At 45.1% G+C, this 12,104-nt stretch overlaps 1 protein-coding gene across 1 annotated transcript; it reads left to right on the top strand.

Annotated features, from left to right (window-relative positions):
- Window positions 1–6,113: 6,113 nt before the first annotated feature.
- Window positions 6,114–12,040, top strand: LOC311145802 (uncharacterized protein). The gene is made up of 9 exons (XM_084182113.1): window positions 6,114–6,302; window positions 7,790–8,110; window positions 8,621–8,759; window positions 9,288–9,376; window positions 9,483–9,546; window positions 9,955–10,043; window positions 10,377–10,489; window positions 10,599–10,755; window positions 11,132–12,040. The coding sequence occupies exons 1-9, from the start codon at window positions 6,254–6,256 to the stop codon at window positions 11,287–11,289; spliced, it is 1,179 nt and encodes a 392-aa protein (XP_084038239.1). The 5' UTR covers window positions 6,114–6,253; the 3' UTR covers window positions 11,290–12,040.
- Window positions 12,041–12,104: the final 64 nt, after the last annotated feature.

Below are 12,104 nucleotides of genomic sequence, written 5' to 3'. Positions count from 1 at the left end.
TCATCTATATTCTTCGTAGCTGTCTATTTACCACCACAAACCGATGCTGGCACTAAGACCGCACTCACTGAACTGAATAAGGCCATAAGCAAACAGGAAAACGCTCATCCAGAGGCGGCACTCCTAGTGGCCGGGACTTTAATGCAGGGAAACTTAAATCCGTTTTACCTCATTTCTACCAGCATGTTAAATGTGCAACCAGATGGGAAAAAACTCTAGACCACCTTTACTCCACACACAGAGACGCGTACAAAGCTCTCCCTCGCCCTCCATTTGGCAAATCTGACCATAATTCTATCCTCCTGATTCCTGCTTACAAGCTAAAACTAAAGCAGGAAGCATCAGTGATTCGGTCAATAAAAAAGTGGTCAGATGAAGCAAATGCTAAGCTACAGGACTGTTTTGCTAGCACAGACTGGAATATGTTCCGGGATTCTTCCGATGGCATTGAGGAGTACACCACATCAGTCACTGGTTTCATCAATAAGTGCATCGATGATGTCGTCCCCACAGTGACTGTACGTACATACCCCAACCAGAAGCCATGGATTACAGGCAACATCTGCACTGAGCTAAAGGGTAGGGCTGCCGCTTTCAAGGAGCGGGACTCTAACCGGGAAGCTTATAAGAAATCCCATTATGCCCTCCGACGCACCATCAAACAGGCAAAGCGTCAATACAGGACTAAGATCGAAACGTACTACACCGGCTCCGACACTCGTCAGATGTGGCAGGGCTTGCAAACTATTACAGACTACAAAGGGAAGCACAGCCGCGAGCTGCCCAGTGACACAAGCCTACCAGACGAGCTAAATTACTTCTATGCTCGCTTCGAGGCAAGTAACACTGAAACATGCATGAGAGCATCAGCTGTTCCGGACGACTGTGTGATCACGCTCTCCGTAGCCGATGTGAGTAAGACCTTTAAACAGGTCAACATTCACAAGGCCGCAGGGCCAGACGGATTACCAAGGTGTGTACTCCGAGCATGCGCTGACCAACTGGCAAGTGTCTTCACTGACATTTACAACCTCTCCCTGTCTGTGTCTGTAATACCAACATGTTTCAAGCAGACCACCATAGTCTCTGTGCCCAAGAACACTAAGGTAACCTGCCTACATGACTACCGACCCGTAGCACTCACGTCTGTAGCCATGAAGTGCTCTGAAAGGCTGGTCATGGCTCATATCAACACCATTATCTCAGAAACCCTAGACCCACTCCAATTTGCATACCTCCCCAACAGATCCACAGATGATGCAATCTCTATTGTGCTCCACACTGCCCTTTCACACCTGGACAAAAGGAACACCTATGTGAGAATGCTATTCATTGACTACAGCTCAGCGTTCAACATCATAGGTTCTCAAAAGGTTCTACAGCTGCACCATCGAGAGCATCCTGACTGGTTGCATCACTGCCTGGTATGGCCACTGCTCGGCCTCCGACCGCAAGGCACTACAGAGGGTAGTGCGTACGGCCCAGTACATCACTGGGGCCAAGCTTCCTGCCATCCAGGACTGCTATACCAGGCGGTGTCAGAGGAAAGCCCTAATAATTGTCAAAGACTCCAGCCACCCTAGTCATAGACTGTTCTCTCTGCTACCGCACGGCAAGCAGTACCGGAGCACCAAGTCTATGTCCAAGAGGCTTCTAAACAGCTTCTACCCCCAAGCCATAAGACTCCTGAACATCTAATCAAATGGCTATTATTGGTTATTATTTATTCTACAATGGGCAAATATTTATGGAACGTTTTGTTCAAATCAAAAGGGGTGCTGTCAAAAAGTGATTGAATTCAAATGGATTTTGAAACAAATATTTAAAAAGGAATAGTTTCACCATATTAAAACGAGAGTTCAGTTCACGTAACAGAGTTGACTGTGAGACAATGTGGGACAGACGTAAATGAATCACTAACCACATTAAATAAATAATAATCTTCAGAAATGACTTTGTCAAAGCAGCAAAATAACTAGGGCTTTACAATGATGGAGAAAACTTGGAGAAATGTTGGGTTAAAATCTTCCTGGAAGTCACAGAGGGTGCACGGAGGGACATGTCAAAATGCTGAATTTTGGCACTTTAGCAAGTCTTTATTCATATTAAAAATCTGATTTATTTAACTCTCCATGTGGTCTATTTAAAGATGCACAATTTCTACTTAAAACATCAAATGGACAGGCCTCCTGAGTGGCGCAGTGGTCTAAGGCACTGCATCGCAGTGCTTGAGGCGTCACTACAGACCCGTGTTCGCAGCCGGCCGTGACCGGGAAACCCATGAGGTGGTGCACAATTGGCCCAGCGTCATCCGGGTTAGGGCATGGTTTGACTGCCCGGGATGTCCTTGTCCCATCGTGCTGTAGCGGGCTGGGCGCTTGCACGCTTACACGGTCGCCAGTTGTACCGTGTTTCCTCTAACACATTGCTGCGGCTGGCTTCCGGGTTAAGCGAGCAGTGTGTCAAGAAGCAGTGCGATATTCCTCCCAGTGTTGGAGGGCCCTGCATGTCAGCGCTTGCTGCTCCAGACCAAAAACAGATCTGGCCAAAGCCAGGTTAAAACAGCCACCGCCCAAGCTAATTAGATTCAGGTGTGTGTAATTAGGCTCTTACCCTTCCGGCCATCCTCTCCTGGCCAGCAGGTGTAGCCAATGAGCAGGAATATACCGGCCTTCACACACCCACCCTCTCACTCCATCACACACCCCCCTCCTCAGCGCCGACCCGGCGGGCGGGGCAGCCATCGTCCACAGAGCGTTCCAGCGGGACAAGGCGTCTGCATTCCCGTGTTTCGACACGAACCTGTGGACAACAGAGAAATGATACTGTTGGAGTGAGAGAAACCACCTGGTCACTATAGTTGGTCTCCTTGTTCCTGGACATCCAGACTAGAGGAGCATGGTCCGTGACCAGAGTGAAGTGTCGTCCCAGGAGGTAGTACTTTAACTTCTTCAATGCCCACTGCATGGTTAGGCACTCTTTCTCCACTGTTTAGTATTTGGTTTCTCGGGGCAACAGCTTCCGGCTGATGTATAGGCTGGGATGCTCCTCCCCTCGTACTTCTTGGGACAAGACCGCTCCCACTCCTGTGTCGGAGGCATCAGTCTGGACCACCATCTCTCTCCCAAAGTCCGGCATCACCAAGACCGGTCCGGAGCACAGGGCCTCCTTCAGGTTCTGCAAGGCTTCTTCCGCTTTGTCAGTCCACCTGACCCCGTTGGGCTGGGTCTTTTTGGTCAGGTCTGTGAGAGGACAAGCTACAGTTGCATAGTTCGGAATGAACCTACAGTAATAGCTGGTTAGCCCATCAAAGGTATTTACTTGAGACTTGGTTTGGGGCCGTGGCCACTGTCGGATGGCTTGAACTTCCTTCTCTTGCAGTTTGACGTTGCTCCTCAAGTCCCAGTCTGCATTTTTTTGCATTGGCGGTTAGACCTGCTCGGTGAAGAGCCTCCCAGACAGCGTTGAGCTGCTTCAGGTGAGATTCCCAGTTAGGGCTATACACAATCATGTCATCCAAATATGCTGCTGAGTACTCACTGTGGGGTCTCAGGACCCTATCCGTTAGCCTCTGAAAAGTAGGCGGAGCTCCATGCAGGCCAAAGGGTAGAACAGTGTAATGGTACAGCCCTGTAGGCGTGGCAAAGGCCGTCTTCTCCCTCGCCTCTGGAGCCAAAGGAACCTGCCAGTACCCGTTAGTAAGATCCAGGGTGTTGATATACTGCCGTTGCCCAGGCGGTCAATCAGCTCATCTATGTGTGGCATAGGATAAGCGTCAAATTTCGATATCTCATTTCGTTTTCAGAAGTCATTGCAAAACCTTACCGACCCGTCCGGCTTTGGCACTAGACGATCGGGCTGCACCATTCACTCTGGGACGGCTCGATAATTCCTATCTTTAGCATCTGGTCATCCTCCTTTTTGATGGCCACCCGTCTGGCCTCTGGGATCCTATACGGCCTTAATGTTACCTTCTTTCTGGGTTTTGTGTGGATGTGGTGGTGCGTCAAGGTTGTGCGCCCTGGGAGGGGAGAGAAGACGTCTCTGCTCTGGTTCACTAGTTCCTCCATCTCGTCGCTGTAGTTTTGTAAGCTGGGTGTTGATGGCAACCTCCTCTCGAGCTGTTTCTGTGGGGACAGGGGAGACAGCAACACCTCTCGGGCGTGCCACTTTTTGAGAAGGTTAATGTGGTAGATTTTTTAGACTGTAATGCGGGCTTGGCTCAGTCTCTCAGGTCGTCCATATAAACTCAGCAAAAAAAGAAACGTCCTCTCACTGTCAACTGCGTTTATTTTCAGCAAACTTAACATGTGTAAATATTTGTATGAACATAACAAGATTCAACAACTGAGACTTAAACTGAACAAGTTCCACAGACATGTGACTAACCGAAATTGAATAATGTGTCCCTGAACAAAGGGGGGGTCAAAATCAAAAGTAACAGTCAGTATCTGGTGTGGCCACCAGCTGCATTAAGTACTGCAGTGCATCTCCTCCTCATGGATTGCACCAGATTTGCCAGTTCTTGCTGTGAGATGTTACCCCACTCTTCCACCAAGGCACCTGCAAGTTCCTGGACATTTCTGGGGGGAATGGCCCTAGCCCTCACCCTCCGATCCAACAGGTCCCAGACGTGCTCAATGGGATTGAGATCCGGGCTCTTCGCTGGCCATGGCAGAATACTGACATTCCTGTCTTGCAGGAAATCACGCACAGAACGAGCAGTATGGCTGGTGGCATTGTCATGCTGGAGGGTCATGTCAGGATGAGCCTGCAGGAAGGGTACCACATGAGGGAGGAGGATGTCTTCCCTGTAAAGCACAGCGTTGAGATTGCCTGCAATGACAACAAGCTCAGTCTGATGATGCTGTGACACACCGCCCCAGACCATGACGGACCCTCCACCTCCAAATCGATCCCGCTCCAGAGTACAGGCCTCGGTGTAACGCTCATTCCTTCGACGATAAACGCAAATCCAACCATCACCCCTGGTGAGACAAAACCGCAACTCGTCAGTGAAGAGCACATTTTGCCAGTCCTGTCTGGTCCAGCGACGGTGGGTTTGTGCCCATAGGTGACGTTGTTGCCGGTGATGTCTGGTGAGGACCTGCCTTACAACAGGCCTACAAGCCCTCAGTCCAGCCTCTCTCAGCCTATTGCGGACAGTCTGAGCACTGATGGAGGGATTGTGCATTCCTGGTGTAACTCGGGCAGTTGTTGCCATCCTGTACCTGTCCCGCAGGTGTGATGTTCGGATGTACTGATACTGTTGTTACACGTGGTCTGCCACTCCGAGGACAATCAGCTGTCCGTCCTGTCTCCCTGTAGCGCTGTCTTAGGCGTCTCACAGTACGGACATTGCAATTTATTGCCCTGGCCACATCTGCAGTCCTCATGCCTCCTTGCAGCATGCCTAAGGCACGTTCACGCAGATGAGCAGGGACCCTGGGCATCTTTCTTTTGGGGGTTTTCAGAGTCAGTAGAAAGGCCTCTTTAGTGTCATAAGTTTTCATTTCACTGTATGATTGCCTCACTGTACACTATGAAAGTATATTGTTGGTGGTGTACAACGTTTTCATAGAACTGTTTATTTTAAATGGTTTTGTTAATTTAAATGTGTGTTATGTCTGGTTGAAGAGCATGGACTACATCACACTGTTATGTGACCCATGAGAAATTGATACACACATTGAAAAGAGAATGGTGTGGGGACAAGTCGAATTCAGGAAGTACAGTTTCACTGTAATAAACTTTGGCCCCTAGAAAATAAATTATATATGATAATTTATTGATTTAATTAATTAATGTAACACCAGATTGTCTGGAGACGTCAAGGTCTGCATGGTTTTGTTCTGCAGCTGCGCATTGACGTTACTGAAACCAGAGAGGAAGAGGCGAAGCGAGAGGTTTCACTCTCCAACAGATTTAGAAAAATCTGTTCAAAATAAACCCAATGCGTTTCAATGGATTTATTTTGGACCAAAACGTGTCGCCTGCCTTCCCGTCTTTGGGACAACGACTCCCATTGTTAGGGCGGAGACATGAGCATCTCGTCATTATATAGAGATCTCTGCCAAAACATCTAAGTAAAATCACATGATCTGTATTTTGTCATATGACATTGATGAGCGCGACAAGCAACCAGAGGCATGCAACTCACCGTGGACTTCACATCGCTAAGAGAAAGAGAACTCAAACTGTCAGGGATGAAATTCTATAAAAAAATATTGTGACTGACGATAATATCTGGAGTATGGAATGTTGGGGAGTTTTGACTGCGATAGCTGCCGCTTGTCTGCTAGGTAAGGTTGGTTTGTTGTCTTGGCTAGTCAACTGGGGTGTAATCATTAGTGCAAACAGTTGCGAAACGTGAGTTGATATTGGACAGATTCAGGTAGGTCCCTCCCCGTTTCGTTCCGTTTAAGAAACGTTTGCAACAGAATTGGCGACATGAATACACCCCTGGCATGCAGCACTGACTCTGCTTTTTAGCTAGCTATGACTGAAGGCAATTCTACATGGGATTGTTTGAGGTATTCACCCACTAGTGCCGCTGTGTAGATACCTTTTCTGTTTGTAAACTTTGTCTTGACTTTTTGTCAGGCACGCCATTCAGTTTATCATGCACTATTCTGATTTGATTTGAAAATTATTTTACAAACCGTGGTATACCTTTGTTTATTGTCTCTGATTCAAAATGTTCTTAAATGACTGAATGCAACATTACCATTACACACTGCTTTGTAACAATGTTGCATAAATGCAGCTATAAAAGTTTATGTTAATTAACATTCCACTATTGTTGTGAGGTTACATTTTTAGCCTTTAGGGCCTATTCATTAAGCCCTGCAGATCATTCTAGTGTTCAGTTAACACATATTACCAAAACCTTAAATTACCCAAGCAGTTTCCCATGCTCTGGCAATCTAAACTGCATAGAATATACTGTACAGTATACACAGAGGGCCCTGGCCAACTCTGAGCATTTTGGAGTATAAACCAGGTGAAATCTCATGACCTGTTTTTGAATAATTGCACTTCTTGAAGAGGGTGTCTTTCTCTCAGTAAAGCAGCTCAGCTCACGGCTAATGTGATTACTGCCACAATAAGGTATCTGTGTGCTGCTGCTCTCTTCGGTTTCCCCAACTCACTGTAGGTCAGACACCATGATATCTTGTGTTAAAGGTGTGTAATAATGGCACATTACACAGCCCACAAAGAGCTACATATCCTAAAGAAGACTTACTTTGAAATACTTTTTTTGAAACGTTGGCTACCTCATTGTGAAATAGATCAGGTGGGTGTTATTCAGAATGGCAACATCATTGTAAGATCTCAAAGGAATGAGCAATTAGACATCTAAAATCTTTCATGCTGGAACTTTTTGCCATTCTTTGATTAGGAACAAGGCTCTCATCTTTGGAGAATGTGCCACAAAGTCCTATTACTGATGGAATTTCCTCACAGTAAGGGTTGAAATCTGTGGATGTTTACTGAAAGATAATCTGATTGTAGTGAGTGGAAGATTAGGTGTCACATGACGTCTGCAATGGGTTAAGGCATCAAATACCAATCTCTGATGACCTTTTGGTCTTCTGAACCATACTAATCAGCGTATTGACCCATTAGCCTATATGGTTTCTGAAAATCAAGCTTCCTATGTCATGTGATCTATTTCCAGTGTAGCCTTTGCCTATCTACCACATTGCTACTTAGAGAGAGGCTGGGAATGTAAATTGTTTTCCTGTTTCTAGAACTATTGCTCTAAAAGTCTGTCTTGTTATAACAGGTGTGGTGGTGAGCCAGACTACGGCTCCGAAGCTCGCTCCTACTGTGATGAACACCACATTCATTGAGAATGTGACGGAAACAACCACATTCAGTGAGACCCCTACATTCAGTGAGACCCCTACATTCAGTGAGACCCTTACATTCAGTGAGACCCTTACATTCAGTGAGACCCCTACATTCAGTGAGACCCCTACATTCAGTGAGACCCCTACATTCAGTGAGAAAGTGACAGCGACCACCCATATGATCCTCAGCACCACATCCCCAGGCTGCTCTGCCCTCTGTGAGGCCTGTGTCCCAGGGTCCTACTCCGACAACGGTGAGTCTGAACTACGGGCCTGCGAGACCTGGCCTGGCCTGGCCTGGCAGAGAGAGGGAGTCTGAGAATGAAATAAACCTCCTCAAAAGCTTTTTATTGTCACTCTGTGTTTTGCTGTAGTAGAGAACATAATGTCAGCTCACAGCTTCGAAAAGTGCTCTTTTTGTTAGGAAAATAATTGAGATGTTGTAGCTGACTAGACTCAGATCTATTTATCAGCACAACTTATAAATTAGGTAGAAACACACCACAGCCAATTGATGCAGCACTGTAATGTAGTTTTTACCCATGTGACATCTATTTTTAACACCAAGGATGTTTGATCTTATGGTATGTTAAGTGGACAGTGGACACAGGAGTTGCATTGTTGGTGTAGCTTTGCAGTATTATTTGACTACTGACATTTGCCGGAGTAAGTGAAAGATAATTTGGCTAAACGGTAAAATGAAGATGGTAAATGTTGTAAACAGCACAGCCTGTTCAATAATAGACTTCTGATCCCTACCCCAGACTCCATGCTGTGTTCCTGCTGCCATGAGCCAGGGTTGTGTCTGTTCACTGGGGCTTGCCTCCCATGTTCCAGAGGGTTCTTTCAGCGTCTGGCTGGACAACAGCGATGTCTGCCCTGCAGCCAGGGTTTTTACACCAAGTAAGTCTGTCAACTGAGGGCATAGCCCTGAGTCTCTGTCAACTGAGGGTAGCAGCTTACCGATCACTGCACCTGTACACAGCCCATCTGTAATTAGCCCACCCAACTACCTCATCCCCATATTGTTATTTATATTGTTATTTATTTTGCTAATTTGCACCCCCAGTATCTCTATTTGCACATCATCTTCTGCACATCTATCACTCCAGTGTTAATACTAAATTGTCATTATTTTGCACTATGGCCTATTTATTGCCTTACCTCCATAACTTACTACATTTGCACACACTGTATATAGATTTTCTATTGTGTTATTGACTGTATGTTTTGTTTTATCCCATGTGTAACTCTGTGTTGTTGTTGTTTTTATCGCACTGTTTTGCTTTATCTTGGCCAGGTCGCAGTTGTAAATGAGAACTTGTTCTCAACTGGCTTACCTGGTTAAATAAATGTGAAATAAAAAGAAATACAATTCACAAACATTCTGTAGACCACTGTTGCATTTATGCTCTTCCTCTTCTCTTGTAGTTTCACCGGTAGCCCTGTGTGTCAGTCCTGCCCCCCAGGCTCCTACAGCAACAACACAGGCTCCGACTCCTGCCGAAGCTGTTCTCCCGGTATAAGTGCTGGGCTTCAGTCATTTGTTGCACATTCAAGCAATCCAAGGCTTCAGAAATATTAAATTGCATGTGTCTGTTTTTAAATGGAATGTGTTATTTTCAGGTTTCTATACGTCACAACAAAATGCCACATCGTGCAGTCCATGTCAACGGGGAACATTCTGCAGGTAAGTTGCCCTTCATGGTCACCTTAGATCTGTGGTTGCTAAACTAATGTGGTATGCACTGCAGCGGGATCTGCATGAACTCTTGATAATCCACACAACCTGTTGCTTGTCTGCAGATCTAACATCACATGCTCCCATCTCATGCTACCAATCTTACTCCCCAAAACAACACACAAACACCTACACACACACACACACGTACACACGCACATACACTTACACACATAGACAGACAGACACACACACACAGACTGAAAGACTCATAGGGTTAGTAGTGGGCATTGAAGAGATAATTATTGTAATAGTTAAGTGATCAGACACGGGGTGGTGATAGCTAGCAGTATAAAACTGTATTTATAAATAAGTTATTCCCTATTCATTGCACCCTTGTGGCTGTCCCTCCCACAGCTCCTCCAGTTGTGCTCTGTGTCAGATCTGTCCTGCTGGTACAGAGTCCCTGCAGGCTGCTGCCAAGGAGTGCACACCTTGTCGTCCCGGTAACTGCCAGTGCCAGCCAACAATATCAACTGTGCTATTTCTAATGCGTTCAGGGTGTTAAAATAGTACAGATAAAGAGAATGTTTTAAAATTGTGGCTGAGAATGTTCCATTCAATCTAATATAAAGTAAATAATTCAACTATGACTGTATATGAAGTAGCTCTATTCACAGAAGGGTTATCTGGCACTGCATTGATTACATCTATAAACACATTAAATGAAGGCATGCATGATCTAATTGGTTAAGGTAGTACACCGTAATAGCAGAGACTCAGACAGTTTTAAATGGATGACATCTGATTAGGATGAGATGATGTTTGGTTTTGGACAGGCCTGCACAAGGCTCCCCGTCAGAGTATGTGTCAAATCTGCAGCAGCGGCTTCTTCCAGATCCACTGGGGCCAGGAGACCTGTAACCTCTGCCCCGAAAACCACTACTGCCCAGTCAGTACCACAGCTCTTATTTCCTGTAAACACCTCCAATACTGAAAGTATCCCCAAGGGATTTCCTGACCAACGTTAATGACCAGGGCTCACTTAATCTGTCCCACAGAGTCCAGACGTGAATCCCATCCTGTGCCCTGGCGTTGCCTTCTGTCCTGAGGGCAGCACTGCTCCAGGTTACTGCATGGAGACCTTCTTCCGCAAGGCAGGGGAGGACTGCGAGCTGGCCCCCATCACCATTGCTCTACTTGTCATTGGAGGAGGGGGTATGTCTGAAGACACGTGTTAACATTTTGGTGCAGTGGGAGGAAAGTGGTTTGAACTTTAGGCTACCAGTTAGATGTTGAAAACCCTTGTCAAGCTGTCATAATGAAGTTCCCATATTTACTTGGTTTTAGTGACCCTTTAATCAAGAAAAGTTGTTCACTGACATGAACCTTGTTTATTTCTTCCAATTACACTACTTTTATGCACTTTCTCTGCACTACAAATATCAAAATATATTATTTAAATATGCTTATAGGTCATTTGATCTCGAGGCCACATCCTGTAGAAAAAACAAAGTGAAATATAAAACATTCTGAAGTAATGGAGTAGTAGTAAGTGAAGTTGATGATGTTTTCTCCCTTTTCTCTGGTCCAGTGGCCCTACTCTTTGTCATCCTGCTGGTGTTGCGTCGAATGCGAGACACAGATGGAGAGCTTTCCCTCGCACGACAATTTCTGTTAACCAAAGAGAGGCCGCAAGGTCAATACTACGGGATCCCATGTGATGCCGAGCCAGTATATGCTGGTTGGTGAACATGTCCCCAGCCTCATCTGATACTTCCTATTATTGGGGTAATATGTCTGGCTTTTAGAGCAGAATCAAGTGAAGTCTATGTGCCTCAGCTGTGGACTAATGGACCATAAGAGAAAGCAGACACCAAATCCTAGCTATTGTTTACTGAATGTCCATTTGAGTACTTTTGTTAACTCACCAGCTTTCCTGCGATATATCTTCTAGATTTATTTTTAACAAGCAGAAGTGTTTTTCATCTGTATTCTGTGCTTTAGTGATGGCGGACCCGTTACATTTGTTCAAAATAAGAAAAAATTTAATCAATTGAATTGTCCTTTGCATTCCTTTTGGTTAATTTGGCAAATGGTTTAAAGATGCACACACTGGATGGTTTAGGAGGGTTGAAAAGGGAGCTTGCGGGCTTCTTTATAAGGACTTGGTGGAGACCTTGTGTTATGAAAATCACTTATGTTGATGTTTGTAAATGCATTCATTCATGGTACATCTATGGGTGTTTTAAGTTATGCTTTGAAGATTGTTTTCAGTAAATGTTCCCCTCTTGTCACAGAAATAATCTATTTGCTGGTTATACAGATTAATAATATTGGTGATCTAAGGTACTATGTGTTATATTTTTAATTTTATGTTTGAAAGGCATCACATCTATGTTTATCAATAGCAACGTTTTTGACCTATGTTATTTAAAATAAAATGATATTTGTATGTTTTAAAGAAAAACACTGACTAACTGGAATAAAGCATAGCCATGAACTACTCTCAAGTGAAATTCTGTTATATAATTAATAGCCTATAAAACAACCAGATATAGACTGAA

Source organism: Coregonus lavaretus (assembly GCF_964263955.1).
Source record: "Coregonus lavaretus genome assembly, chromosome: 18".
Taxonomy (NCBI): domain Eukaryota; kingdom Metazoa; phylum Chordata; class Actinopteri; order Salmoniformes; family Salmonidae; genus Coregonus; species Coregonus lavaretus.
This window is presented reverse-complemented; position numbering and strand designations above follow the sequence as displayed.

What these genes read in the sequence shown, in the direction of transcription:
- LOC311145802 (XM_084182113.1), top strand. Translation starts at nt 6,254, where the DNA reads ATGGAATGTTGGGGAGTTTTGACTGCGATAGCTGCCGCTTGTCTGCTA. An exon ending in AGGGTCCTACTCCGACAACG is followed by an intron (nt 8,111 to 8,620) that starts GTGAGTCTGAAC and finishes TCCCTACCCCAG; the next exon opens with ACTCCATGCTGTGTTCCTGC. An exon ending in CCGAAAACCACTACTGCCCA is followed by an intron (nt 10,490 to 10,598) that starts GTCAGTACCACA and finishes TCTGTCCCACAG; the next exon opens with AGTCCAGACGTGAATCCCAT.